General features: G+C 63.1%; 1 protein-coding gene across 3 annotated transcripts; it reads left to right on the plus strand.

Moving 5' to 3' along the window:
- Positions 1 to 286: 286 nt before the first annotated feature.
- On the plus strand, positions 287 to 27,398 carry PHRF1 (PHD and ring finger domains 1). 3 transcript variants are annotated; one of them, XM_044259896.1, is made up of 19 exons: positions 287 to 368; positions 3,490 to 3,565; positions 4,059 to 4,174; positions 4,579 to 4,686; positions 8,320 to 8,546; positions 10,648 to 10,731; positions 11,840 to 11,958; positions 15,320 to 15,417; positions 15,560 to 15,735; positions 16,320 to 16,449; positions 19,765 to 19,892; positions 21,052 to 21,233; positions 21,538 to 21,657; positions 22,014 to 22,168; positions 23,114 to 25,690; positions 25,957 to 26,114; positions 26,234 to 26,494; positions 26,575 to 26,703; positions 27,045 to 27,398. In XM_044259896.1, the coding sequence occupies exons 3-19, from the start codon at positions 4,081 to 4,083 to the stop codon at positions 27,186 to 27,188; spliced, it is 4,890 nt and encodes a 1,629-aa protein (XP_044115831.1). In that variant the 5' UTR covers positions 287 to 368; positions 3,490 to 3,565; positions 4,059 to 4,080; the 3' UTR covers positions 27,189 to 27,398. The 3 variants fall into 3 exon arrangements, with proteins under 3 accessions (XP_044115831.1, XP_044115830.1, XP_044115832.1); XM_044259895.1 differs by lacking the exon at positions 3,490 to 3,565; XM_044259897.1 differs by lacking the exon at positions 3,490 to 3,565 and having other exon boundaries at positions 21,541 to 21,657.
- The last annotated feature ends 3 nt before the right edge of the window (positions 27,399 to 27,401 follow it).

Raw genomic sequence — 27,401 nt, forward strand, 5'->3', positions numbered from 1 at the left:
TCCAGCGGGGGAGGGCTGACACGGAACAGCCTACGGCGGGGGCCTAGACCCTACAAGCTCCTCCAGACACTGGTCTTCCTGGGAGGTGAGCCAGCATTGAGCAGTGTCTGCGAAGCCTCGAGGCCCTCGGCCGCGGCGAGCGGCGGCTTCCGCCCCTCCAGGCTCTTCTTCCCCTCCCTGGTCCCAGTGGTCCCCGCCAACGGGCGGGGCGAGGCGGGAGGCCCGGAAGCCGGCTCCGTGCACTTCCGGGTCGGGGAGCGCGCGGCGACGGCGGCGGCTGCGGCGGCGGTGGCGGCGGCCTAGTCGAGGCCGGCGCTCGGGCAGCGCGGCGAGCGCCCGGGAGCGGCGGAGGGACGCAAGAGTCTCGGGTATGGGCGGGGCCCGCGGCGGCCTGGGGGTCCCGGCCGCGCCCGGGCGCGAGGGCCGTCCCCGAGCGCTGCGCGCTTTGTCTGCGGCCTGCCCCGCAGGGCGAGGCCTGCGCCGCGCTGGCCCCGGGAGGGCGGGCGGGGAGGGCCGGCGCCCAGGCCGGGAGCCCCTTCGGCCCGCACGCGGGTTTCTGGAGTCGTCGCCGCCTGTCCACAGTCGCGGGGGGCGCACCCGCCTCGTCCCGTGGGCACCCCCCGAGCCGTGCCCGGTGTGAGCGAGGCGTGACCCTGTGCCGACTCGTTCCCAGCTCCTGGTGGCCCCTGCGGCCGGCGGCTTCGTCTGCGTCTGGGCAGCCCGATCGGCCGGCGGGATGGTTTCCTGTTAGCTCGGGTCGTCCTCGCAGCGGGCCGCCGGAGTAGGTATTGTCCTTCCTGCTGCGCGCGTGAGGGGTGCGCGGCTTGCCCCGGGCGCGCCGCTGCCGAGCGCACAGCCTCCGGCCCCTGCTCTGCGCTGTTTTTAGCCGCGCCCGGTTATGCCTTGTCAGGCGCGGAGGTTAGGTGCTGTCGTCGTTTCTCGGAGCAAGTGAGAGTCGGCCTGGGAGCCTCCTTCTAGCCAGGGCTCGTGTGGCTGGACCCCGAGGCTCAGGCGAGCCTCCCAGGACCTCCGGAGGGTTTGTTCAGGGGAGAGTGTTGAGTCAGAGAACCAGCGGCTGGCGCCTTCCGGTGCAGTCTCTGCACCAGGCCAGTGGCAGGGCTCCGCCAGGACGAGCCCAGCTTTGGGCTTCTCTGCAGCCCCCCCAGAATGGACGCTTGGTGTCCGCGTCAGCCCTGCATACACCTCGTTGGCCCTACTTTTTCACTTCCGTTGCAGTTTCAGTTTTCAGGTCTCCTGTCCTTCGTGGCGGACGTGGAGTCCAGAATGACAGCCCCGGCCGGGTGTGAGATGTTGGACCTGCATGCTTGCTCAGGGCCTGGCACAGGGGCCGGTTACCACCAGAAGTTCTTTGGGTTCCTTCGTAATGGTCAGAATCGTAGGTGCTTTGGGTCCTTGCATTTGAAAAGAGAGAAATTGTTTCCTCTCAGCTCCCTCAATCTAGAGCAGAGAGGAGAGCCCCAGAGTACCGCCAGCACTGCCTGTGGCGGGGAGCGGGCCGGCTGGGGTGGGGATGGTGAGCATGGACAGGCTCCTGTGAGCCGGGGCTGCTGGTGGCCCCAGGAACACACAGCTCTGACCACCGTGTTCCCGACAGGGAGAGGGCTGCTGGGGTCTCTAGTGGCTGCCTTCTCGGTATTTGCACAGGTGCTTACTCTGGGAAGTACTTTCAGAGGCTGCCTGGGTGTTTTGCCAGCAGTTAACTGTCACGTGGTGATGGTAGACCAGACGATGTTCAGCCTCGTGGCTGACACTCTCCTGCTGCCCTCACAGCTGTGGTGGAGCAGCTCAGGCTCCATGGGACTTAACCCCGCAGGTGCCGGGACTGGTGGACTTCAGCCCCATTCCTGGGTGGGTATTTCTGGCACGCCCCAGGATCGCAACCCCAGTCGTGGCCTTGACGTCTTCCAACAGCCCTCTGAGGCAGGCCCTGCCACTGCCCGTTCCTGGTGGACCTGGGTCTTGGTGCACCAGGGGAGAAGCCAGGGGCTGTTTGTTCAGACTTTTGAACTTGTGATTGTATAACACATCATCAGGGAAAGAATTTGCGCCCCAGAATCTGCCCTCGGCTTTGCTCTGTCATCTCTTAGGTGGCCTCAGGGGCGACATTTTCTGGTGTGTGAAGCGTTCCCTGGTAGGGTTATGTGTGTTGGTACAGCGAACACTTGAACAGCACAGGGGTTAGGGGCGCCAGTCCCAGTGCAGTGGATAATCCATGCGTAACTTTTGACTCCCTCTGAAGACAGTTGCTGACGGCACCCTGTTGGATGGAAGCCTTACCGATGACATAAGCAGTTGATGAACGCGTGTTTCTTTTAATAAAGTGAGCTGAAGGGAAAAATACTACCAAGAACGTCGTAAGGAAGGAAAACATGTTTATAGTGCTGTATTCCCCCCAAAACTTTGCACGTGCAAGTGGACCTGTGCAGTTCAAACCCATGTTTTTGGGGGCCAACTTGCAAAAAGGTATTTCCCTCCCTGCAGGGCAGGAAGTTTGCTGCACACTTTAGGGGCAGGGTAGGCATTGGAGTAGGTGTCCCAGGATGACCTTGTGGAGTCCAGTTGTGGGAATGGTGATGACACAGGCCAGAATGTTCTAGGCCCTCTTCCCTGACCCCACAGGAGAGGTGTCATCCTGCTGGAAGGGCTGTGGCCCTGTCGTATCTTGAGGTCTGTATGGCCTCCGGCAGGAGTCATGGCCGGGAGCTGCAGGATGGCTGGGTCCCTGCCGTGTTGCTGAGTTGCCAAACAGTTAGGGTGCAGACCCTTAATCAAGTGGGGCCGTGGCTCATGTTCTCAACCTTAGAACACTAAGTAGAGGAAAGGCGGCGCCTTTAGGGGTGAGTGATTTTGTGGGACCACCTCTGAGTGTACTGTTTGCGGGTAGGAACGGCATAAGGCAGTTGGCAGTTTCATCAAATTGACACGCCCTCACTACTTTAGACCTGGGGGCTTTGTAAGGGAAGTTAGGCTCTCCAGAGTCTGAGTCTGGCCTTAGCCCCACCAGGGGATTATTCTCCGGGAGCATCTGTGCAGAGGTGGTGGTGATAAGCCCTTCTCTGGTTGCCACGTGAAGCTCTGGGTGCTGGCACGTGGCCCATGGGGGAGGAAGCCTGCGTGTGGGGTCCATGAAGAAGCCGTACCTGGTCGGGCCTCCTTCCCAGTTCTTGCTTTGCCCCTCTGCCTTCTGGTCTTTTGTGTGACCCATTTCCTCTGACCATGGAGAGAGGACTTGGCCTAAAGCACACCATACCCCAGGGAGGGTTTTCTTCGTCCTGGTTTTGTAAGTAACTGAGGGACTCCTTGTGGGAAGCGTTTCCTCCGAGAGTCACCTGGGAAATGAAGTGACTGGCATTGTTGAGAAAGGAACCCTTACTGGAGGTCAGAAGTTGGAGGTCCGGCAATGGAGGTAGGTGTGTTTTGCTGCATTCGCGAGGTCATCTGTCTCGGTCTTCTGTGTTGTCCTTGCAGTGACAGGACAGAGGAGGCAGGACAGGGCTCCCGGACATCAGGAGCCCAAGAGCAAAGTGGCCGTGGTGTCTGAGAGGTGAGCCTGACCTCTGTGTCCCGTGCGGGGTGCGGCCAGAACAGCTCAGCGCACATGCAGCCCCGGGTGCGCGGAGGGCAGGCCGGCCAACGCTGGCCAAGAGCGACAGGGCTCTGAGCCCTCTCCGCCCTTCTGACGCCTACCCCGCTAGGCTGACATCCCTGCTCTGCCTCAGCTTATAAGCCCTCGCGTTGGTGCCTGGCGTCAGGATTCCTTGGGACTGGCGAGGTGCCGTAGGCGCCAGACTGAAGCTTACTTAGCTCGTCGTAAATTGGGATTTGAGTTCGTTGCTCTGTAGGTGAGAATCAGTGTCTTCTCTCCTACCTGTGCACAGCTTTGCAGTTCAAGTTGCTTTCTCTCACGGCTCGGCCTCCCTGTCCTCCGGACGAACCTGTCCCCGGCCGCGCTGTGTGCCGAGGGACTGTCGGGCTTTCAGGAGGGGAGCGTTGCGTCCTGGGACAGTTGAGAAGTTTCTGACTCCGGTTTATTTCAGAGCCGAGCGCCAATGTCCAGGGATGGATGACGACAGTCTGGACGAGCTTGTGGACCGAAGCCCAGGGCCGGCCGGACGCCGGCGACTCAGCCCCGCCGCCCTGGCCAGCAGTGCTGGTGAGCCGGTCTCCCACCCCTTCTTCCCCAGCCCGGGCGGGGCGCAGGGGGCTGCGGCTCGTACCTCTCAGAAGCAGCGGGGCTGCCTCGTGTGCCGAGTCCCTTTGGAGGGTTATCTGCGTGGGTCGGTTTTCAGCTTTTACTCCTTTTTCTAAGTTATTCTTTGTCTCTGATTGCACGAGGGGTACGTACGTTTATCTTACTGTGCAGCTGAGTCGTACAGATGTAAATACAGTGAGAGGATGTGCTTTCCCTGCTTCTGTCCTCACCCATGTGGGCAGCTGCTCGTAGTCCCTTTGGTGGGCGCTTCGGGCCCCTCCGTGCCTCCGGGAGGGGGCGTCCCTCTTCGCTGCCTTGGTCGTGACACTTTCTCGGGGCCCCCGTCTCCACTTCTTTTGCTGTAGAAGAAAGCAGTGACGGCACCGGCGGGGGCTCTGAGGAGGACACGGGCAGCGAGCGCAGCTGCAGCACGGACGGAGAGGACGAGGATGGGGGCCTGGAGGACCCGTCTGGTGAGAGTGCCGCCGTCTACGCGGCCTCCTGTTTTCCCTCGCCGTGACGGGGACCCCTGTTTATGGAACGGTGGCTTGCGCACACTGGCCAGCGGAGGGCCGCGAGGAACTGGGGAGAGGCTCCCCTCCCAGCGGGCCTCACCTTCTGCCAGGGCGGGGGTTCATCTTCATTGTGACCCTTCGTTTCAGAGTTCAGTTTGACGGCACGGCTTCGTTAAGGACGCAAATGTTTAGGGACGTGGAGCAACACGAACAGGGTCTTTCTGGGGTGAGCCCAGTGGAGTGGATTTGCCGGCACAGCGAGCAGAGGCGTGCCGTGGCCCGGGGCCACCTGGCCAGGACTCTCAACAGGCCAGCTCCGCGTAGCCATTCGTGGCTTCCTCTCGTTCTTCTGACCAGAGCCCCCGAGAGCGGACGAGCGCAGGCAGTGATTTCATTAAGGAACTCCTAGCCCGTTCATGCCGGTTGACTTCTGTGCCCTCGAACTTCTGCATAGGGAATGTTGCCATAAGAGACTCTGGTTGGGCTCACAGCACCTCCTTCCCTGTCCCTCCAGCCACCTTGGCTGCCGCATGGCTTCCCAAGGCCCCCAGGCCGGGCCACCCTGTCTGAGACCGGCTGTGCTCACCTTCCGGGGGGGGGGTGGTGGGACGCACTTGGCCCTAACTGCTGATAGGGCGCTGGGCTTTGGAAGTAGTCATCAAGTCGGGAGAGAGGCCTGGTCCTAAAGCAAGTACCATCTGCATATCACGGTCTCTCTCGGGCTCTTGCAGTTGGCAGTGTTAGAATGTTACAGAACGGTAACGGGCTCCTGAAGGAACAGGGTTGCAGCAGCACGAGCGGGTGGGAGTTTGCGACTTGTGCGTGTCGGTGACTTACTCGTCCACAGTTGGATTTCGGATGCTGCACACAGGGACCTGAAAGTATGTCCTGAGTTTGCAGGTCACGAATAGAGTTCTTCCGATTGTCCCCCACGAGTGACGTGTGCCGTTGGGCTGACCTGCAGCAGGTCTCAGGCACGGACTCTTGGCACTGGCAGAGCTGAAGGCAGGAGGTTCGTCCCTCCAGCAAAGGTCTGAGGGCCTGCTGGATGCCAGAGAATCTGGGTGGGGCCCGGAGGGAGTGCAGAACCCGCTGACCTGCTGTTCCCGAGCTCACCACTTAGCAGCAAAGACAGTGATGTAAGGAAGTGGTTATAACAAGGGGGGTCCGTGGCAAGAGTAGGTACCTAGGGCCATCGCCAGAAGAGGGGTTCTGTGGGCCGAGAGTGGTGAGGAGAAGCCTCCAGAGGGGCCATCTAAGCTGTGTTGTGGAGGACAGGGGCAGGGGCTGGCGGTCGCGGACCGTGTGCTGCTGGAAACGGGCAGGCGGCACCGAGCCGAGTGCCCAGGAGGGAGGGGGATGCGGGTGCCAGGCCTGCAGGTGGGGAGGCGCTGCATGGAGGGAGGGCACGGAGGCCCTGGCCGTGGCTCACAGGCCTGTCTGCTCATGCGAGTGCCCTTGGTTCCTTGGGCACCAGCCTTTCTGACCGGGGGCGGCCTATCCTTAGCAGGTTCCGGGCAGTGTAGCCAGACCTTGAGAAGGGGAATCTCCTGAAGGGGCGTTTCCTATATCCCCGCAGGCCTGGCCCTTCCCAGAGCAGCTCTTTCTGCTTGCGGCTTTTCTTGCCGTAGCATTCATCTTGTAAACGGCTAGCTTGATAGCAGGCTGCTGACTTTCCAACTTCAGGTATTAGCTACTTGAAAGGGCCCTATGGGTGGCTCAGTCGAGTGTCGGACTCTCGGTTTTGGCTTAGGTCATGATCTCGGGGTCCTGAGATCGAGTCCCACATCGGGGTCTCTGCTTTGGCGGGGAGCCTGCTGTCCCCTCTCTCTCTTCCTGCCTCTCTGCCTACTAGTACTCCCTTGTCTGTCAAAAAAAAAAAATCTTAAAAAATGTATATATATCTTTAAAAAAATGTATTAGAAAAGTCTTACCACAAAAACTGAGAACGTTGGCCTCGGATCTGTGGCCTCACCCCCGGCCTCCAGGCCGAGCGCACACTGCTCCACAGGGGGCTGTGATGGACGAGGGGGTGGGAGTGACAGTGGCCTGCTCAGGCTGCAGCCCCCGGGCACCCCCATCTCTGGCTCTGGCATGGACCGTGCCCTTCTTGGGGACCCTGCGTTCGTCCGCACCTTCCTCACTGATCCCCTAGTGAGGCAGGACCATCATCGGCAGCCCCTGCGGACGGGTGAACGGAGGTAGATGGCTCCGGGCCCCGCACACCCACGTGGGTCTTTACTGCTCCGGTCATTGCTGGTCACCGTCCCTCATTGCCGTAGCACCGTTCCAGATGCTACACGGGGTCTCGCGGCCCTGAGATGGCCAATTCTTTGGCCTTCCGGAATTCCATAGGGAGAATCTGACCGCCTGGTCTGAACCCCCTTCTGCTCGCTCTGCCCTTAGCAAAGCAGGAAAGCTGAGAGAAGCCCATTCTCGGGCAGCTTCCCCTGTGCCCTTTTCAAAATTTTTGCATCCCAGTTTCATTAGGTTTTATTTTCTTGCTGTGTAACCAGCAGCTCAGAACAGTGTGCTCCTAACTGCAGTGTTTCCCGCGTCAGCAGTCCAGGGTGCGTTGCTGCTCCTTTGCCCAGGTCTCACTCGCCAGCATCGGGGGTCCCGGGGCTACAGGGCCCACCTGAGGCTCAGGTTCCTCCTCCAAGGGCACTGCGTGTTGGCAGAATTCAGAGCCTTGAGGGGGTAGGGCTGAAGTCGTGACCTCTGGCTGGCTGTCGGCGGGGGACTGTCCTCTGCTCCTGGAGGCCACTCCCTTGACCGGCAGGTCACAGAGCTGCTTGTTTGCTTCCACGCCTGCGGGCGCATTCCACTCTGACTTCTTTCTCTGCGACCAACTGGGGAAAATGGCTTTTAAAGGAGGCACCTGTTTGGGCAAGGACTACTTCCCTCGGCCATGCAGCAGCAGGCTTGTAGGGGAGACACGGGCTCTGTCTGCCCTGGAAGGGATTGCATGTGGCTGTGTCCTGGGCGCTGTGAGGACCCTCCTGCCACACAGGTGAACTTGAACCTCTCGTGGAGTTTGCATACGCTGACCGCTGTGTTGAACTGACAGTGTCCCCCTTTTTGCTGGTCCGGATCCAGCCCTAGAACCTCTCAGAAATCGATCAGAACTGTTATAGCCGTATTGCCCAGTTAGGAATCCACGGCCCCTACATCCCCAAAGAAAAAACAATAGACCTGTAAGGAAGGTCTCGTGTGGAGGCAGATGGTTTGTTAAGACCATGTTTGGGGGAGGGTTTTGGGGGTGTGTGGCCCTCTCTGGGGGCTGCTGTGCTCCTCAGGGGCCGTTGTCCGATGGGGGCGGGCCCCTGGCAGCTGCCCTGGTGGGGAGTGTTCAGCTTCCGCAGCAAGGGAGGGGCTAATGGAGCTGGGACGGCCCCTCAGCCCCCGTCCCATCCTCTTAGCTCGGAAGCCACTTCAGTGAGGTGCCCAGGGGTGGGCCTGTCGGGCAGGGCGTCAGAAAGGTGTTTGTCCCCTGAGTATAGGGTTTAGAAACGTGCCTTCCTGCATGCCGCTGTGGCCTGTTTGCTTCCAGGGCCCCAGCTCGCAAAGTCACGTTTCTCCTTTTTCAAGGTTCGGAAGACTCTGAAGAAGAAGGAGGAAGAGGAGAAGAGGGCGCGGAGGCCTTAGTGGCTGTGGTGGACGCTCAGGGGAAGTTGGAAGCCAGTGGCGCATTCAGTTCTGATGATGATTCCGAGAGCTGCCCGATTTGTCTCAATACTTTCAGGGACCAGGCTGTGGGGACCCCGGAGAACTGTGCCCATTATTTCTGCCTGGATTGTATCGTCGAATGGTCCAAGGTGAGGAGGCAGCTTCTCTGGGGTCCTTCCTTCCTTCAGGATGAGCCCTCTCCATTTCCGAGTGACCCTGCAGTTGCCAGCCTCTTGCCGGTGGCGCTCTCTGTTCCGCAGCAGACCTGGAGGCCGTAGCATTGGGTCCTCGTGTGGTCTTCACTTGGGTTGGTGTGCTCCTGACTCTTGGGGTTTCCAGGAGAGCTCAGTGGGGGGTGTTGTGCCCGTGGAGCATGGGATGAGGAGGCGGGAGAGAGAAACGCTACTTCTGGGTCAGTGCCCCGTGGGGACCTGTGTGCGGGAATCCCGAATGACTCAGGGCAGTCTGTGGCTGGCAGAGGCAGCCCGGTATGCCGTGACCCCACAGACAGAGCGTGGGACGGAGCTCGGCACCGAGTCATGACAACCAGCAGGACAGGGAGCCCACCGGAAGACAGATAAAGGGAACTTATCGGAAACAGTATATTGCGTGATGAACTTTAATTTTTAGATTTTATTTGAGAAAAGAGATAGTGAAAGAGAGCACAGATGGGGAGGGGAGGGACAGGCCCTCTGCTGAGCAGGGAGCCCAGTGCGGGGCTCGATCCCAGGACCCTGAGATCGTGACCTGAGCCGAAGGCAGATGTGTCACTGACTGAGCCCCCCAGACGCGCGCACCCCCCCCCCGCCCCGCCTGATGGTGACCTTGAGCAGCAGTAACCCTCTTCCAACTTTTTAAACTACTTACTGTGAAAAATTCTGAAGATGAAGGAGAGGACAGGAGAAGTGACGTGCGCCCCCACCCCCGCCCGTCCCTGCCTTCAGGAGCCATCTGTCCTCCTCTGGGCAGCCTGGAACTTGACCCGCATGGATGCTGTGTGGATGTAGTGGACCTCCATGCCTCCACCTGCCCTCGCGAGCTTAACAGTAACCCCACAGCCCCAGTCCTGCTTCCCGTGTTCCCGGACAGCCCAGGAGTTTGGACCTTGGCCATGTTTGTGCTGTCCTCGAGGCCACCTGTCTGCTGCCTCACTGGTGTCCTCCCAGGGCTTCCCTGCCCCCGTGCTCCTCGCTCCTGTCCTGTGGGGCTGGACCTGATGGCACAGGTTAGATTAAGGGTTAAATTTTTTCCACAACCAAAGCCTTCTAAACTGAGGAGCCTGACAAGGTGCTGGTTTTCTAGTTGGTATCATACTGGATTAGCAGAACGAGAAAATATAGGTAGAAGTGTCCCGTAGGAAAAGGTTCTCGTCACAAGTAAGTTTGTCGACATAGACGTTTTCCAGAACTGTCAGAACGGGAAGCGCAGCGAATGGCTGAGCGCAGGATAAACAAAGACGAAAAGTCCTACTCAGAAGCGAGCCATCGGACGACACGTGACACCTGTGAAGACCTTTTCTAAAACCACCGAGTCTGAATGAAGAAAGCACTTTCTGGAGGGGAAGTCCCAGCTCCAAGAGATGGCCACGGCGACCCCGGGGCCTCCTGGGCCCTCAAAGCATTGTGAAGTGTGGAGAGGAGGGACAGAAAATACCAGGAAAATACCAGGAATTGCCGGTCCCTTCAAGAAATGGAGAAGTCACCTCCTGGATATTGAGATTTCTGAAACTATAGTGACTACATCGGACTTGCTCCAGGAATGGAGACCAGGCCCCGGGAGCGTGGTGGGGACCCGAAGGTCCTGCCACACATGGCGGGCAGCAGGCAGCGTCTCGCACGAGGGAGAGAGGGGCTCAGTACGTGTGTGTGAGACGGAAGGAAGGAGGGCCCGGATGCACACAGCATCCCCCGGATTCAAGATCGGAAGCGAGCGAGCCGTGTTCTGAAGCCTTCGGAAGAAGATGCAGGGCGCCTGTCAGGACAGGGAACGGCTCCTCACCCCGAGCCGGGGCCGCCGGAGGACTTGAAGGAGGCCAGCTGGGAGCAAGGTTCCACCACGAGACACACCACAGGGGTCCGAGGGTCAGACCGAAGACGGGGCAGGACGGGAGCCCCTGTACCTCTTGGGCTGGGTGTTAAGTGAAGGTTGGATGGTGAGGTTATAATGAGTCTTTGACTCCTGAGGGAATTCTTTATTTGGAATGGAGAAAATGATCCTGCGGGATCCTGACACAACTTTTATCTCTTCCAGAATGCCAATTCCTGTCCAGTCGATCGAACTGTGTTTAAGTGTATTTGTATTCGAGCCCGGTTCGGTGGTAAAATCCTGAAGAAGGTAAGCGGAGGCGCAGCGGTCGAGCCCCCCGCGCGGGTCACGTCGGTCCCTGTGTGAGGGCAGAACGTGCTTGCGGGGCCCGTCGGTTTCCCGAAGGGATCGTGTTGGCCAAGTGCTTCTCAGAGCCACTGCGGGCCCTCTGCAGCCTGTAGGGGCGACGCTGGTTGGAGGAGGAGCTGCCTCGGCCGCTGGTTCCGGGGGACGCAGACAGTGTCCTCCGCCTCCCCGCTTCTCTCCCGTTGCGCCGCGGCAGACGCTGCGCCCACACGGCCGCCGGCGCTGGGCAGGGCCGCGCGCAGGGCAGCTCAGGGGTTCTCCTTTGCTCTGAGGCGTGTGCTCTGTAGAGGCACGCGGAGCTCCTGGCGGTAGGCCTGCCGTGTCCTTGGCGCAGCTCTTGGAGCCCGAGGTGTGCGGGCGCTCGGGCCCTTGCTGGGCTCCGGTTTGTGCTGCAGGAGGCAGCTGTGGTTCTGGCCCTGGCGCGGGCGCTCTGTTCTCCTCCACCCGGGAGCGCCTCCCACGTCTGGTGGGCAGCCTCCGTTTACCCAGAGGGGACCCCGAGCCCTTGCTGGGTGTGCGGAGAGGTCCTGGCAGCCATGAGCGAGCCCGGCCGGAGAAGGTCCAGGAGCCACGGTGTGGGAGTCACCCGCCCGGCTCTGGAGAAAAGGCCGTGTGTGTGTGTGTGTGACAGGAGGAGGAGAGGGGCAGAGGCTGTGCCCTGTGGCGTGGGGAGACAGGTGGTGTCCCATCTGAGGGGACTGTGTCCCCAGACCCCGCACATGGGAAGGCTCAGATGACGGAAGCTCCGAGGACCACATCTCTGAGCCTGCACGTTGAGGGCCGGCCCCACGTGCGGCGGCCCATGTGAGGACCGGGTCCTTGGCATCTGCGTCTCCCTGTCTTTGCCGGGTCGTGCAGCCCTTCTCACCAGAGGAAAGGCTGCTGCTTTTGTCCTGCTCCCTCCTCGTGCTCCAGGGCCAGCGTCCGGGCTTGTGGCTGCCGGCCCCCTCCGCTCTGCGGCCCCGTCCCCGCCACCGGCAGGGAGAGGCTGCGCGGTCTGCTTCAGGGTCGGGCTGTACCTGCCGTGTCACCAGCGGGGCTCTCCTCACAGATTCCAGTGGAGGACGCCAGAGCCGGAGAGGACGAGGAAGAAGACCCAACCTTCTGTGAGGTGTGCGGCAGGAGTGACCGGGAGGACCGTCTGCTCCTCTGTGACGGCTGTGATGCCGGGTGAGCCTGGGGCCCTCCTCGTGGTGGCTCCGAAGGGCCCCGAGCCCCTTCTGCTGTCCCTAGTCCCTGACGGCTGGGAAGTGCCACAGGAAGCCCTGTGTTCTGGGCTTCCTCCCCTCAGTTGCGGTTGCGGTCGCGAGGCCGAGCCCGCTGTGTCGGGAGCACCTGAATCCCAGGCGCCGGTTGGTAGCCAGCAGACCTCCCAGGCTCCTCCGTTCCCTGCCGTTTACACCCTCTGCCTGTTCCTTCCAAATGTCGCGAGGCTCCTTACAGAGATGCACGTAACACATCAAGACAGAAAAGCTGGGGTCTGTGGGGCCGGTCAGCAGCCCCGGGGGCCCAGACCAAGGACTTGTGTGGGACCCCGCCTTTTATGAGGTCAGGTGACCCCTGTGTCCAGCAGGCCCTGGCTCCTGGGAGCCTTTGCCCAGCCTCCTTCCATCGTGGTTCCTCTTCTCAGGGACTCCCACAGGGGCTGCCCCTGGACGTCTGCAGATCAGTCTGTAAGCTTGTGGTGACGGGGCCGCGGCAGCGTCTCGGGGCGCAGGCGGGCATGAGAGAATCCCACGGGGCTGGCAGGTCTGGAACTTCCTCTTGGGCTGCAGGTAGCCCTTTTCAGGATCGGGCTGAGAAGCAGCAGGAGGAAGTCTCGAGCCCTGGGGACTCAGAGCTGGCCCTGGAGGCGCTCGCTTTGTTCCGCCGCAGGCTGGCCCAAGCTCTGACCCTGCCCTGGGCCTCCTGTGTGGCCCCAGTTGGCTGCGTGCTCGCCCGCCAGACAGCTGACGCGCGCTGTGCATTGACCTCCCTGAGGCACCTCCCGGGGCCTCCCTCTCTGGTGCTGCCCTCACGGCTGGCACGCTCTGCCCGTGTGCCCTTGCACGAGGGGCTGCTGGCGTGCGTGCCGTGTGAGTGCTCCACTCAGGGTGCTCCATCTGGGGGGCCGGGGGGGGCGTGTCTGACTGCCCCCTGCTCCTTGGTCGCTATGAGTCTGGGGGACAGGAGAGGGGTGCCTCCGGCGTCCTGCAAACCCTGAGACCAGTCCCTGCTCTTGCCATCCCTGTGCCTCGTTTACAGTCTTGCCTGAGTACTGGCAGGAAGCTGAAGCAGCGCGGTCTCGTGGGGCCCCGGGGCTTAGCTCTCAGAGCCCGCTTTCCCTGCGAAACCGGTCCTCCCCCCGTGTTTGTGGCCCTTTGGGGCCTGGAGCAGCCGGGGGCTATAGGAGAGGCCATCCGGGGTGGGAAGGGCTGTCCGTGGGCCTGGCCACTGGCCTCTGCTCTTGTAGCCCAGGGCCCCCCAGCCGGGTGCCAGACTCAGGTGCCTTCTGGTTCTGCAAGTGGCCGGAGGAGGCCGTGAGGCCGTGAGGCCGTTGGAACGTGGGCTCGCGGGCGGCCCGTGTCCCTGCCGCTTCCGACTTGGGCCCATGGCCTCAGTGCTTTGCGCCAGGGTCTCTGTGTAATCCTAGAAACTGGACAGAGGCTTGTAGGGATGTTTCACAGCTTTGTTCACTTTTTTATTCTTATAAAGTATGTTTGTGAGTTTCACGTATCGATGTTTGTATTTTCCGTGCTTGAATTATTTAGCAGGTAAGAGCTCAAGTACGCAAAAATCCTGGTGGATCTAAACGTTAAGATGCGCGCATAGGGGTCTCGTGCCTCCAGCCGCCTGCCGCGCCTTCCTGTCGTGGTCGCGCGTCTTTCCCCTGAAATGACCCCCTTACATCGGAAGTGGAGTCCCAAGGCTGTCGATACACAAATGTGTGTGACGGATCCTTGCACTATTACTGGAAGTGAAGTACAGATTATCCCTGGTTTTTTTTGAAACTTGCAGTTGAACGGAAAGGCATTGAGTCACCAGAGAAGCCACTGAGGACGTCACTGCGTCCCGTCGCTGTGGTCCTTGCAGGCAGGAGGTCAGCTCTGGGTGCCTGGTCTACCCCGCTGTGCGGGGAATTGGGGACGGGAGCTGTGCCCAGGTGGCTGCTCTGTGACCCTCCCTCCGTGTGAGTCCCCAGCCAGTCTTGCCTGTGCACAGACTGCGCAGGACACAGGCTGGCCGGGCCAGGCACCTGTCACACAGCAGGGGCCTCCCCTCGAGGCCCTGGACATTGGCCCGAGGAAAGCGTGGAGTGAGCCGCGTCGGGTCCTTGGAGTGCTTTGTGAGAAGCCGTACGATTCCCGAGTCTCTTCTTGTGACCACGGAGCTCTCAGAAGGGTCTTCTGAGGCTGGGATCTACTTGGGGTGTTGGGGTGCCCCCCAGGACTTGATGCTGGCCTGGCCTGGCCGGGTTGCCTTCCAGGAGGGGCCTCCCACCCGTCCCTGTGGCCCTTTTGGGAGGTCCTCCCCCAGCCTGGCTCCCTGGGTCCTCCCACCCCCCCCACCCCGTGACCAGCAGGTGGTCCTTCAGCTGCTCAGGATCTGAGCTTGGGTCTTCGGAGACTTAGCGGGGACCCCATTTGGGTGTCCGTCTGGCTCGGGGCTGTCTGGGGTCTTGGCGTGAAGCTGGAGAGGTGGCGTGGGCAGCCCGTGCCAGCCGTGAAGTGAATCTTCCCAAGCTGCTTTCATTGAAGACTGGGTCGAAGCCACTGGGAGACTGGGCTTGGGCCCCGTTTCTCTTTGCTCTCAGCACACAGAACCTGTCTTTCTCCCTTGGCTCCTCGGACTGGGTTGTAAAGGATGCGGTGCCAACATTTGAAACTCTTGGGGCTGCCGAGTGACCGTGGGGCGGGGAAGGACAAGCTGAGGTCCCATAACCAGCCAGAAGTGAGGCTCCAGGTGCAGGCAGGTGCAGGATACCTGCCATGGTTGGCCGCACGCCCCCCACGGGACAGAGCTGCCCTCCATCACGAGGCCACCTGCGTCCATCCCTCCACACAGTACACCTCCTATGGAGGATTCGGAGCCGCTGGGCCCCCTTTGGAGGGCGGAGATAGCCAGCGCGCCCCAGGGAAGGGTGCAGGAAGATAGGGAGCCTCGTGTCTCCCATCTGATGCATGTGGACCTCTGAGCGGGCCGGCCTGCACCGTGTCCCCAAGCTCAGCTTGGCGAGATGCTCCAGGTGGAAGCTGCCCGCAGCACCTCGCTGTGTGCTCAAGGCCCTTTCTCCGCTGGGTCCCTCTCTCTCCCAAGGACCCGGTCCGTGGGTCACGGCCCCTCCCTTATGATCTCAGGTAACCTCACCACCCCCGAGACCCCATGTCCAAATGCAGCGGCTTTGGGTATTAGAGCTTCGACATGGGGACTGGGGGTCACGATTCAGTCTACGGCGGGGGCATGGCAGTCTGGGGATACACCAGGATGATGGTGGTGGCTCCCGGGATCGTGGCAGTGGTACTAAAGCCCCGTCTGCTCCTCGTTCCTGTAGGTACCACATGGAGTGTCTGGACCCTCCTCTCCAGGAGGTGCCAGTGGATGAGTGGTTCTGTCCGGAATGTGCTGCGCCTGGAGCTGCTCCCGCTGCAGGTACAGGTGCCGCCTCCCCCGCACCTTCTGGGAGAACTTGAAGGGTTTTCTGTCAGGGCAGCCCAGAACCCCGGGGAGATGCCTCCTACCCGGCCAAGGCCATGGCGGACACGCATCAGTCTAGGATGCACCTTCTTCCCAGATGCGGGTCCTGTGAGTGAGGAGGAGGTCTCCCTGCTCTTGGCTGACGTGGTGCCCACCACCAGCCGGCTTCGGCCCCACGCGGGGAGGACCCGCGCTATTGCCAGGACGCGGCAGAGCGAGAGGGTCCGAGCGACTGTGAACCGGAACCGGATCTCCACCGCCAGGAGGATTCAGGTGGGCGCCCACTGTTGAGGCTGCCGGTCCCGCTGTGGAGCCGTGCCCGACTCAGCCCCTCGGGGTGCAGGACCCTGTGGCAACACCAGCCACGAACAGCCCTGGCCCGGGGGCGGAGTGGGGGGGGCTCTTCTCTGCTGTCCGGCTGCTCAGGGAGTCGGGTGAGAGGACCTGGTGGAGGCGGCTACCCCAGCGCCCCGTCCCAGATGCCCGCATCCTGCCTCCCTCCTGTGTCCGCCTTGCGCCCCATCTCCCTGGGCCCCGCCGTGGCTGGCAGCCTGCGCAGTCGGCTCCTCACCACCCGACCCGCTTCTCAGGAGGCCCTCCCAGGCCCCGGACTGCCCGCTGGAGGCGCGCAGCGTTTGTCGGAAGCAAGAAGGGCGCACCCGCTAGGTCTGTTACTGCAGGCCGAGGGCATCCAGCTTCCGTGGTTGGTTTGGTGGGGCTGGCACTGGGTCCCTCAGGGGCTCCCAGGGGGTGCCGGCCCTGCTGGGGTCCTGCCCGGAGTCCTCCTCAGGGCACGGGGCCTGCGTGAGAAGCCCGTGGGCAGTCGTCCAGCTGACGGCGCCCTCCTTGCCATGTAGCATGTCCCGCGGTACCTCATGTCTTCTCTGCTGGACGAGACCATCGAGGCCGTCGCTGCGGGTCTGAGCTCTGCTGTGTACCAGCGCCCCGTGACGCCCCGAGCCGCCGCCAAGCGCAGGAGGAGAGTAGGTAAGCCCGGGTGTGGTGGCTCCACGGCGGGCCGCGCGTCTGTGTCCCTGGGCAGCAGCCGGCCACATGCCACGTGCTCGCCTCCCACGAGCCTCACCCGCAGAGCCGCGTCACGTTCCGCAAGCTGGTGTTTGCACATCACAGAAATACGGCACAGACGCTGCGTGGGCCGGGCTGGTCTGGTCCGCCCAGGCCTTCTGACCATCCACCGCAGGCCTCCTGCACGCGCATCCGGGCGACTCGGCCGTCCCCAGCTTGGTTGGGGAGAAGCACTCTGTAGGCCTCGGTGGCAGAACGGTCGCTTCCCCCCAGATGCAGCGGTACACCAGGAAGCCCCTGGTTCTGGGCCTTGCTCTGTGGGAGCCATTGAACTGACTAATTCACGGGCTTCTTGTCTCTTTCTGTGTTCGTTCTGGTGATTCTGTCCCCGTAAGTCCGGTCTTTGCCTGGGGTCAGTAGGCACCTCCCGGGGAGAAGCCCTGGGGTCCTCGTGGCAGGACCCGCCCCGCCCCACACCAGACCTGCCCGCAGAGTGCAACGGGTGGCTTCCAGGGTCCGGCTCAAGCTCTGACCCTCAGCTGGCGTGGGCTCCGGTGGGGAGCTCTGCTTCTCCCCGTCGGTTGTCGGCAAACGGGGACTTACTCGCTGGGTTATGATCTGAGGTCTTCCCGAGTCACTTGCACTGATCAGGTTTGACAGAGGAGCCATCGCTGCCCCGCCCGGCCCCTCCCTTCCCAGCCAGTGCCCCCGGCCTCGGCGGGCAGCCCCGGCGTCCTTCGCCCTGGACACTCGCTTTGCCCGTTTTCAGACGTCCGTGAGGTCCTCCCGAGCGCACAGTGGCTTGTCACTTGGCGTGGCGTGGTGCTCTCGGAGCCCGTGCCAGCGGTGGAAGAGGTTCTGTTGCGGAGGGTCAGCGTTCCCTGAACGTGCCGTCGTCTGTTGACGGGTTTCCTGAGGCGGGTCGCCTGGCTTGTGTTCTGCGGGCTGTTGGGACAGAGCTGCTGCGAGTGTTCTGAATGTCCTCGTGGCGGTGGCTTGCCGGCGGGTGCTCGGTTTTTCCTGGGGAAGGAGACGGTGGGCGCACGGGGGGAAGATGCAGTTAGGGTTCTGCGGCTCCGCACCCGTCAGCAGCACATGCCCCCCACCCCCCCGCAGTCCTGGGGATGGTCGGCGTTTGTCCTCGCTGTGCCCGCGGGGTGTGTGACACGCCCTCCCGTGCCCTGCGTTCCCCACCTTTGGGGCAGAGACCCAGGTACTGTCTGGCTCTGTGGCTTGCGAAGGTGTGGGGGTGGGCAGCCTGCACTCGTGGGCCTCCCCGCCGTGCGACCGCGCTCTGTGCGTGTTCTCCGCCAGGGTGGGCCGTCCCTTCCAGCCCTTTCTAGTGGACAGAGCCGGGAAATCCATGCTAAGGTCATGCCGTTCGTGACTTGACTGAACAAAGGTTATGGGGTTTTGTACTGTCTCATCTGCATCTTCAGGTGTTGGTGTCAGAAACTTCGCAGTTCAGTGCTCGCTGGTGCCCCTGCTCACCCGTCTCCTCCCCCAGAGAACAGCCTCATAACAGCTCAGGTCTTGCCAGCGCTGTGGTTCGAGGCAGGACTGGAGGTGTTTGCTTTGGTCCCCAGCGCACACCCTACTGAGGACAGGCCACACCCCATTCCCTGTGCTCATGCAGCAGAGAACAGCTCTTCTGTCTTTGGTTGCGTCTGGCTTGCTCCCTTTTGCCTGGTAGTTTTTCTTTGGTCTGGGGATCTTTTTTTTTTAGAGATTTCATTTATTTATTTGACAGACAGAGATCACAAGCAGGCAGAGAGGCAGGCAGAGAGAGAGGGAAGCAGGCTCCCCGCTGAGCAGAGAGCCCGACGCGGGGCTCGATCCCAGGACCCCGAGATCATGACCTGAGCCGAAGGCAGCGGCTTCACCCACTGAGCCACCCAGGCACCTTGGTTTTGGGTTCTTTTTTGGTTTCCTGTTTTGTTTCATTTTGTTTTGGTTTTGTTAGTGGATTTTTCGCTTCCGTCAGGGCTTTGGAGGGAGAAGGGCGTACCGAGTCCTCTCTCGGCCACTGGGTCGTCCGGCCTCGACCTCACTTGTGCCCCTCACCTGCTCCCTTCCGTGTGCTCTTGAAGCAGATCATCAGCCTCTTACCTGGAGGTATTTTCTCACGTGTTTCTGAGAGACGCAGTCTTTTTTCCTTTGAGCTGAAGCACAGTACGCTCGCGACCCCTGAGAAGACAAACAGGGGCTCCGTAAGGCCGTGAGCTAGTCTCCGGTTGAAGGTTCTAATTGTGTCATGAATGTGATGGAATTTTAAAACCCGGTTTATTTGAATCCAGAGCCTGGCAAGATCCGTGCTACACTGTCGGCCGCGCCCGGTGAGTGGCTCTGGGAGCTCCTGACTCTGGGGGCAGCTGGGGGGCCGGGGCGCCCCTCCTGCTGTGGCGGCCAGGAGCGGAGCCACAGGGTCCCCCCGCCTTCACCCGGCTTCACCCGAAACTGTCGTCCGACTGGATTTGGGTTTGCGAGCGGCCCGGCGGAGGGCGCAGGTGGGCCCCGCTGGGCTCACCAAGGCAGGGAGAGGCCTCCCCGCGGTGGGGTGGGATCCCAGTCCTTCCGCAGGCCCGGGTTTCTGTCGCCGAAGCTCGCTGGCTAGTCACTTGCTGGGTGGAGTTCAGGCAGGGCTCTGAGGGCCAGAGTTTGCACGTGGGCCGTGGCGGGCGTTATTCCCCGCAGACCTCGCAAGGGCCCATTGCTCCGTCCCTGCGGAGGCCGCTCCTTCCAGGCTGAAGCCCCCACCGGGTTCCAGGGGCTGCTGGGGCGTCCTGGAGTGAGGGTCCTTCTTGAGCCCATGGTAGCGTCCCTGAGCCGGACCGGGGCCGAAGCACAGAGTGTGGGCAGTTTGGTCTGGAGGACGGGCTGCCGGAGCCGTGCGGTCAGTGCCCCACGCCCCAGGCCGTCGGGAGCAGCCTCGGGGTCGGCCGGTGGCCGCGTACCTGGGCCTCCTCATCTCATTTCGCTCTGTGTCATCAGGGCTGGTAGCTTGGCTTCTCCTTTGGTTTTGCTGTGTGACAAATGATGTGGGACCGTCCCTGGTTTAAAATCCGGCCTGGCGGGTGGCTCTGTGCCGCCGCCGCGCCTTCCCTCCGCGCTTCTCCACGCGGAAATGCTGGTGACGCCACGACCTGTTTCTGCGCGGGACTGTCTTCGCGCCGGTCCTGGGGCGCAGAGTGCGTCCTTGAGGGGGGACCCCCGGGGGCAGGGCCAGGGGGCTCAGGGCGCGGAGGGGAGCATAGACTCTCCGTGTGCTTTTTGTAGGAAGACGGAGGAAAGTGTCGGGAAGAAGGAAGACGCAGTCCAGGTCGTCTGTGAAGAGCAGAAGCTCCGGGACGCGATCTAAGAAGCGCCAGGGTCGCGTGAGGAAGAGAAAAGGGAAAAAGTCAAAGGTAGCCTGGGACGGTAGCGTTCCCCGTGTGCCGTCCGTTCCTTCCTGCGGCCAGGTGGCGGGTCGCACAGAAAAGCTCCCTTTTTCTGTATTTGCTTAGAGATCCACCGATAAAAATGGACATTTCCCCAGCACACATTAAAGATGGGGCTGAGACCAGAGCTTTCCCAGGACCCTTTGGACATCCCGAGGGCTGGGCCCTGGGCGGCGCAGCGGGTCTGGGGCCGCAGGGCCGTGGCCAGCAGCTTGTCCGGGAGGCAGGCGGAGGGTCACCTGGTGCCCGGGAGCCCGCTGGGAGCTGTGGGGGAGTTGAGAGAGGAACGCTGCCCGCGGCGTGTGGCCAGGTTTTCGTCCGGGACACTCTTGTCCTGCCGAGGTGACTCGAGGGTCCCCTGCGAGCACTGCCCGCGTCAGGCCGTTCCCCATGCTCTGGTTCTCTTAGCCCCCAGGCTTCAGGGCTGGCCCTTCCTGGTGCGTGTGCCGCCTGAGTCACGCGTCCCAGCTCTGAAGGGTCGTCCTCCCCGCGCTCACGGGCCGCGCGCTGAGAGCGTGTTAACATGGGACGTACGAGCCCAGTTGTGGCCGCCATGCGGGTGTTTGTTGCGACTGAACGTGAACTTACGCCTGGACCTTTGTCGTCGCCTGATGGCCTGAGTGCGTAGAGCTCACGCTTACAGCCCACACTCGCGTTTCAGTGAGAGCGGGCAGCTGCTCCGATGGTCCGCCGATGCCAGAGTCCTGGGGCTTGGTGGCACACCTGCCGTGGGGGGTGGGTCCCCCAGCGCTGCTGCTCAGGTGTGTAGGCGGCCGTCACCTGGACAGCCCGTCATGCTGCTTGGCAGTGCGTGTGCAGGGTCGGACGCCCCACCCTGCGATGGGGAGGGTCCCAGGTGTGCAGGGTCGGACGCCCCCACGGCACGGTGTACCAGCTCTGCCCAGCTCCTGCGGGCAGTTTTGCGGTGTGTTACGTTGGGGATGTTGAGATGTGCTCGTTAACTCTGTTGGAATAAAGCCTCTAAATGTTGTTAACACACAGGAAGCCCTTCAGCTCCCGTCTGCCGTTTACTCAGCCTCCTGGGTGGTGGTTCTCCTGGGTGGTGGGTGGAGCCTTCAGCTCCCGTCTTGCTTACCATTCCTTGCCTTTTGTGACTTCGGTTCAGAATGAAGCCACAGCTCGCTCCCGCATCGCCCGCACACTGGGCCTCCGGGGTCCGGCCCGTGGAGCCTGCATCCCGTCTGTGCACAAGCCGGCAGACCCCTCTCTGGGGCTGATGCGTGCGGACATCGGCGTGGCCTCCCTGTCGCTCTTTGGAGACCCCTATGAGCTGGACCCCTTTGACAGGTAAGGGCAGGGCGACCTCCCTCCTTTCCTTGTGGGCAGTGGCCTCGGACATTGCGTTTGAACAGCGAGGGTGGCGATTGCGGACCCCTCAGAGTCACGGGGTGTGACGGAGCTCCCTACACCCCGCCTCTGCTCGAGCAGAGGAGGTCCAGCTTGCACACCTGCCCCAGCGAGCTGTCGCCGGCACGAAGCCCCTCCGTGGGGCCCGTGTGCCACTTGGGGCACGTGTGCCCTCGAGGAGGGGCCGAGGGTCTCCCTGGATAGTGTGGGGTCAGCGTCCCTTCGGCCCGCGTGCTCTCTCCAGCAGTGAAGAGCCGTCTGCAAACCCTGCTTCCCCGTTGAGTGCCAAGAGGCGGGTCCTGTCCCAGTCAGCGCTGCGTTCTCACCGGCCCGTAGCCAGGCCCGTGGCCGTGGGGCTCTCCAGGTGTGTGCGGGCAGGGGGCCGTGGTCCCGGGGGGCGGCCCAGACCAGCGGGGCTCCAAGGGGCTGGCGCTCCACCTGGCCTGGGAGGAAGTGCCGCAGTCTGTCTGGGCGTGCGGTGGGGGCGAGGAGCCATGGGAGCTTAGGCCACCACTGCACACCCTCCCTGCCGCAGGACTGTTGGGGGCATTTGGGGTCAGAAGCGTCAGATGATCTCACCTCCGAACAGCCTGCTTTTCTTTTTGGGGGCTGCTGGCTGTGCGCAATGCTGCCCGCTTGCAGGGCGCTGGGGGGCTGGGGGCTCCCACCTGGCGTGAGGGTCTTGGGCCCAGGGAGGCAGCTGCGGGTCGGTACCTGCAGGAGGAGTGTTCCTGCCGTGGCGCCTGAGCCGGAGGTGGACGAGGCCCCCGTCCCAGACCTGGTGGGGAGCATCCTGTCGGGCCAGAGCCTGCTGATGATGAATGGGGCGGACATCGTCATCCACCGGGACGGCTCCCTCAGTGCCAAGAGGGCAGGTGAGGTGGCTGCCACGCGGAGCCCATCTGCGTCCATGCGGACGTCCTCTCTGCCTTGACCCTCTGGGAATGAGCCCCTTGGTTCTCCTTACCTCTGAGCCGGTGGTCAAGGAGACAGTTGAACTAAAACTAAAACGCATTCTCTGCTCAGAATGGACGTTGAGGGGGCACGGTTTTCTCGTTTCTTCTCCGTTAACTCTACCTGCCTTTCTGAAAGAGTTCACAGGCTGAGTCGAGGTGATGATGGGGTTTCTGGACCAGCCCACAGACTCTCTGTGGGTCCCTCAGCCACAGAGCCAGCCCCTGTAGAACCCTCCCCCACGTAGCCGGGCCTGGGAGGTTTTTGGGGTGGGGGTCCCCAGCCATGGAGGATGGGGCTGGCTGTACCCTTCCTGTCCGTGGCGCACACGCGCGTGCACACAAACACACACACACACACACACACACACACACCCCTACCATGACAAGCCTCTGTAACTGGCAGGGACACTTTCCATGGGTGCAGAGCACACCCGTGAGACCCACGAGGAAGTATCTCTGGTGGCACGTGAGACCTGAGCCCTGGCCCGACCTCCAGGTGCACCGAGGTCTCAGTCAGGGCTGAGGGGGGAACTGGCCTTTATTTATCTATTTATTGTGACTTTTTAAAAGGTTTTATTCATTGATTCCAGAGAGCAGGCACAAGAGCCAGGGAGTCAGGGGGGCAGAGGGAGAGGGAGAAGCAGGCTCCCCAGCCCGACACACGGCTCGGTCACAGGAGGCCGAGATCGTGACCTGAGCCAAAGGGAGACACTTTGACTGAGCCCCCCAGGCGCCCCGGGAATAGGCAGTTAAAAGCACAGCTTTTAGGGGAAGGCCGTTGTGATCTGGGCCAGGCGACGAACTGCTCGCGCAGGAGAAGGCAGGTGGCGGGGACTGATGGCCGCTCGTCCTCTTGTCTTCCAGCACCCGTTTCCTTCCCTCGGAGCACAGGCGGCTCATCCCAAGGCGCCGAGCACGCCGAGCACCGTGGGCCCAGGGCCTGCCTGCAGCCCCGAGCGCCGCACTCAGGAAGTGGGCCACAGAGCGCGGGGCTGAGCTGTCGTGGCGGGCCGGCGCCCTCCCGAGTCCCTGCGCTCAGGACTGGGGCGGCCGTGAGACTGGACCCGTCTGTGACCCCTCTGTCCGGTCAGACTCAGAACCTGGCAGGCGCGCGCGGGCCGGGCTTAAAGCAAAGGGACGACCCTCGATGGGACAGCGACAGCCGGCGCGCTCTGCTTCCCCGCTCCGCGCCCTCCAAGACCCCCAGTAGCTGCTGTCACCTGCCGCCCGCCGGTGCGTTGCTGGGCCAGGCCCTGAAGCCAGCTCCCAGGAGGCCCGACATCTCTGAGCTACCACGGATACCGAAGGTCAGAAGGGAGGACGGCGGCGGCAGACAGACGGACGCGGCGCCCGCCAGCGAGCAGCGCGCCGAGATCCCCAGCTCCTGCATCAGCCGGCTCACGGGCAGGGAGGGCCCTGGGCAGCCCGGCCATGGTGCCAGAGCCGAGGGGGAGCCAAGCCACAGGGGCCCACAGGACCCTGGCCCGCACTCCGGGGGTGGCTCCCAGTCCCCCGCCTCACTGGGACCCTCGAAGGGGAAGGGGGTCAGCTCAACCTTTGAGAGCTTCAGGATCAATATTCCCGGGAACACAGCACATTCCGGCAGACTCTCCAACCCCGGCTTTTGTAACACGTTCCGGCCGGTCGACAATAAGGTGCAGAGGAAGGAGAATCCCTCACCCCTGTTCTCCATCAGGAAGACCAAACAGCTCAAGAGCGAGATCTACGACCCCTTTGACCCCACAGGCTCCGACTCCAGTTCTGCCGGCAGCAGCCCCGAGCGCCTGGGCTCTGGCCTCCTGCCCTCTGAGATCACACGCACCATCTCCGTCAACAGCCCGAAGGCCCCAGTGTTGCAGACCGTGCGCTGTGTCACCTCGTACACCGTGGAGACGGGCTTGGGGACGGAGCCCGAGCCCTCCCGGGGGCCCTCCTGCAGCGGGCTTGAGCTCCGGGGCGAGGGGGCTGCCGAGGGGACCTCCGACCTGGAGTGCGAGGGGCTGCGCGAGGGTCAGGGCTCAGCCTCCCGGGCGCAGAGGCCCTCCCCGCTGGAGCCATGGGAGGACCAGGGCCAGCCGCCCTGCAGTACCTTCTTTGGCTCCGAGGAGCGGATGGTGACGTGCGTGAGTGTCGCCGAGCCGGAGGCCCCACCCAGCCCTGATGCGCCAGAGACGACCACCCACAGGATCGTGGAGCTGCGGTCCCCGTCGTGCTCCCGCTCCACGTCCAGCTCCCGTGGCGGGAAGAAAGCCAAGAGGAAGCGAGCCACATCCAGGGAGCACAGGAGGACCCGCTCGGGCTCCCGCTCAGGTTCCCGCTCTGGGGACAGGAGCTCACGGTCTGTGTCGCCCCCGGTAGGGGATGACCACCCCAAGAGGCAGCAGGCCAGGCCCCGGGGCCGGAGGTCTTCCAGCGACCACTCCAGCAGCCACGAGCGAGCCAAGCGGAAGAAGGCAAAGGATGAGGGCAGGAGGAGGAAGAGGGACTCCTGGGGTCACGGCCGGCGGAGATCCAGGTCCCGCTCGGGCAGCCCCGGTAGCTCCTCCCACGAACGCAGGGAGAGCAGGAGGAGGAAGCGGAGGCGGTCAGGGTCCAGGTCTCGGGGGCGGGAGTGCTCACCCCCCAGCAGCCTAGAGAGAGCCCGGAGGCACCGGCACCCGAGGGAGAGGAGCCGGGAGCGGCCCCGAACCCGGTGGGGCTCCCACGAGAGGAGGAAGCGTAGATCCAGGTCGCCGAGCGCAGAGCACAGGGCCCGGGAGCACCAGCGTCCTCGCTCCCATGAGAGGCGGCCAAGGCCTCGCTCTCCAGAGAGGAAGTTGGCGCCCATTCTCCAGGAGGAGCAGAAGCCTGACCGGGAGCCGCCAGCCAGGCCGCTGGCCCCGGCAGGAGCAGACGCGTCCCCAGCCGGGGCCGAAACCCACAAGATGGCTCCAGAGGCCCCGGTGGGCCGTCCGCCCGAGGACCTGGATTACGGTGACTCTGTCGAGGCAGGACACGTCTTTGAGGATTTCTCAAGCGAAGCCTTCTTCCTGCAGCTGGATGACATGAGCTCCCCGCCCTCCCCTGAGAGCACAGACTCCTCCCCAGAGCGGGACTTCCCACCCACGCCCTCCATCCCACCCGCGGCCGGGCACCAGCAGGACACCAGCCTGGCCGCGGCCGTCATCCGCCGGGAGGTGTCCTCAATCCACGGTGAAGACACCGCCCAGGCCCCGCCCCAGGCACAGGGCCCTGAAGAGAGGCCCGGGTTCCAGCAGGAGGCCACTGGGGCCGCCATGGTGGCCGGCGCCCTGGGAAGCCGGGCTGTGGGCGCGGCGCCCGTGGGGAAGGAGGAAGGCCCCCCCCAGCCCCCACTCCTACGGGCTAAAGCGCTGGTGAAGAGAGTCACGTGGAACCTGCAGGAGGCCCAGAGTGGCGCCCCCGCCGCGGACCCAGGCCTGCGTGAGTAGGACACTCCTGCGGGCACTCGCGGACATGGCTCGGGGCAGCACGGGGTGGTGGCCGTTGGGCTGTGTGTTTGGCAGGGGTGCGGGCGCACACAGATCTCTTCGGTCCCTCGGGTAGCATAGGCCACAAGGCAGGGAGGTGGTTGCAGCCTAGGCCGTGGTCCTTGCTGCTGGGATGCCTTTCTGGAATTTTCCAGCTGGGAAGCCGCTTCTGGCCCAGGGTGGCCAAGAGCACCCACCCTCCCCTGTGTTGGCCCTCAGGGATGCCGCTCCACAGGCCCCAGAAGCCCCGGGAAGGGGTCTGGGAAACAGAAGACATGGGCCCCTCGGTGGGGTTCCAGCAGGCACCCTTCTCTGAGCCCCCTCCCGCCGGTTACGTGCTTCCAGAGTCCGGCTTCCCCGAGGCGGAGCCCTCTCAGGTAGGTGCCTGGGTTGGAGCAACGTGGTGCCAGGCTGGGGCCAAGGACTCCCCTCTCTGGCGGGGCTCTTGCTGGGGCAGTGGGGAGCGCTACCCTTAACCGTGCGCGTCTCTGTCCAGGTGTATACCCCAAACCTGCCTCCCGCCCCAGCTCTGCCCGGGAGTCTCCCGCCGTACGCAGCAGCTGGCCAGCCCGCGGTGCAGTACATCCTGCACGGGAGCCTTCCCCTGGCGAGCTGTGGGGTCACGCAGAGCCCGGCCCCGGGGCCCCCCGCCCTGCCCGCAGCCTCCGAACCGGCCGCCTACAGCACCGGTGCCAGCAACTCCGAGGAGAGGGCGGCGGCTCCCAGGCCTGCTGCGGAGAAGGCCAAGAATGAGGAGGTAAGTATGGGTCCCCGACCCCACAGCGGGGGCTGGCGGCACGGCCCCGGCCTGCTGGTCACCCCCGGGCTCGCCCTCAGTACATGAAGAAGCTGCAGATGCAGGAGCGGGCGGTCGAGGAGGTGAAGCTGGCCATCAAGCCCTTCTACCAGAAGCGGGAGGTGACCAAGGAGGAGTACAAGGACATCCTGCGCAAGGCTGTGCAGAAGGTGGGTGCGCGCGGGGGGGGGCCGCCTCCGTGTTCCTGTCGCGGGAGCTCAGGTGCTCGGGAGAAGGCAGCGGGTGTCGGGGAGGGGACAGGACGGCGCCCCCGTCCCTTGCTCAGCGGGCGAGAGAGAGGAGGTACGGATGCGCCGCCTCCGCAGCTGGGGGGCCAGAGCCTGGGGGTGGTTCCCGGGCCCAGGGCGTTGGGGCCAAATCCGGGGCCCACGGCCACACGTGTCTGGCCAGGGGCTGGGTCCTCAGCAGGCCTGCGAGGCGGCCCCGGCAGGGGGATGTGACCCCTGGGGGGCTATCTGGGTCATGTGTGCCCCTCCCCCCACGCCCCCAGATATGCCACAGCAAGAGCGGGGAGATCAACCCCGTGAAGGTGGGCAACCTGGTCAAGGCCTATGTGGACAAATACCGACACATGCGCCGGCACCGGAGGGCGGAGGCTGGGGAGGAGGCACCCGCCCAGGGCCCGGAGAGCTGAGGCCGCCCCTGGCGCTTCCGCTGGGGACGGCAGGAGCAGAGACCTCGGAAGACAGCCGGCCAGCACTCCCGTATCAGGGCTCCCGCGATCACATGTGCCCTGCGCACTAGTCCTGCTCAGTTTCGAACTGGGCCTTTTTATATGTATATTATAGATACACAGTTTCCATTGTGTTCTAATTTATCAAAAATGGATTATCTTTAGAAACTTCTT

Source organism: Neovison vison, chromosome 7 (genome assembly GCF_020171115.1).
Source record: "Neovison vison isolate M4711 chromosome 7, ASM_NN_V1, whole genome shotgun sequence".
Lineage (NCBI taxonomy): Eukaryota > Metazoa > Chordata > Mammalia > Carnivora > Mustelidae > Neogale > Neogale vison.

What these genes read in the sequence shown, in the direction of transcription:
- PHRF1 (XM_044259896.1), top strand. Translation starts at nt 4,081, where the DNA reads ATGGATGACGACAGTCTGGACGAGCTTGTGGACCGAAGCCCAGGGCCG. An exon ending in CAAGCGCAGGAGGAGAGTAG is followed by an intron (nt 16,450 to 19,764) that starts GTAAGCCCGGGT and finishes TGCTTTTTGTAG; the next exon opens with GAAGACGGAGGAAAGTGTCG. An exon ending in CCGAGGCGGAGCCCTCTCAG is followed by an intron (nt 26,115 to 26,233) that starts GTAGGTGCCTGG and finishes GTCTCTGTCCAG; the next exon opens with GTGTATACCCCAAACCTGCC.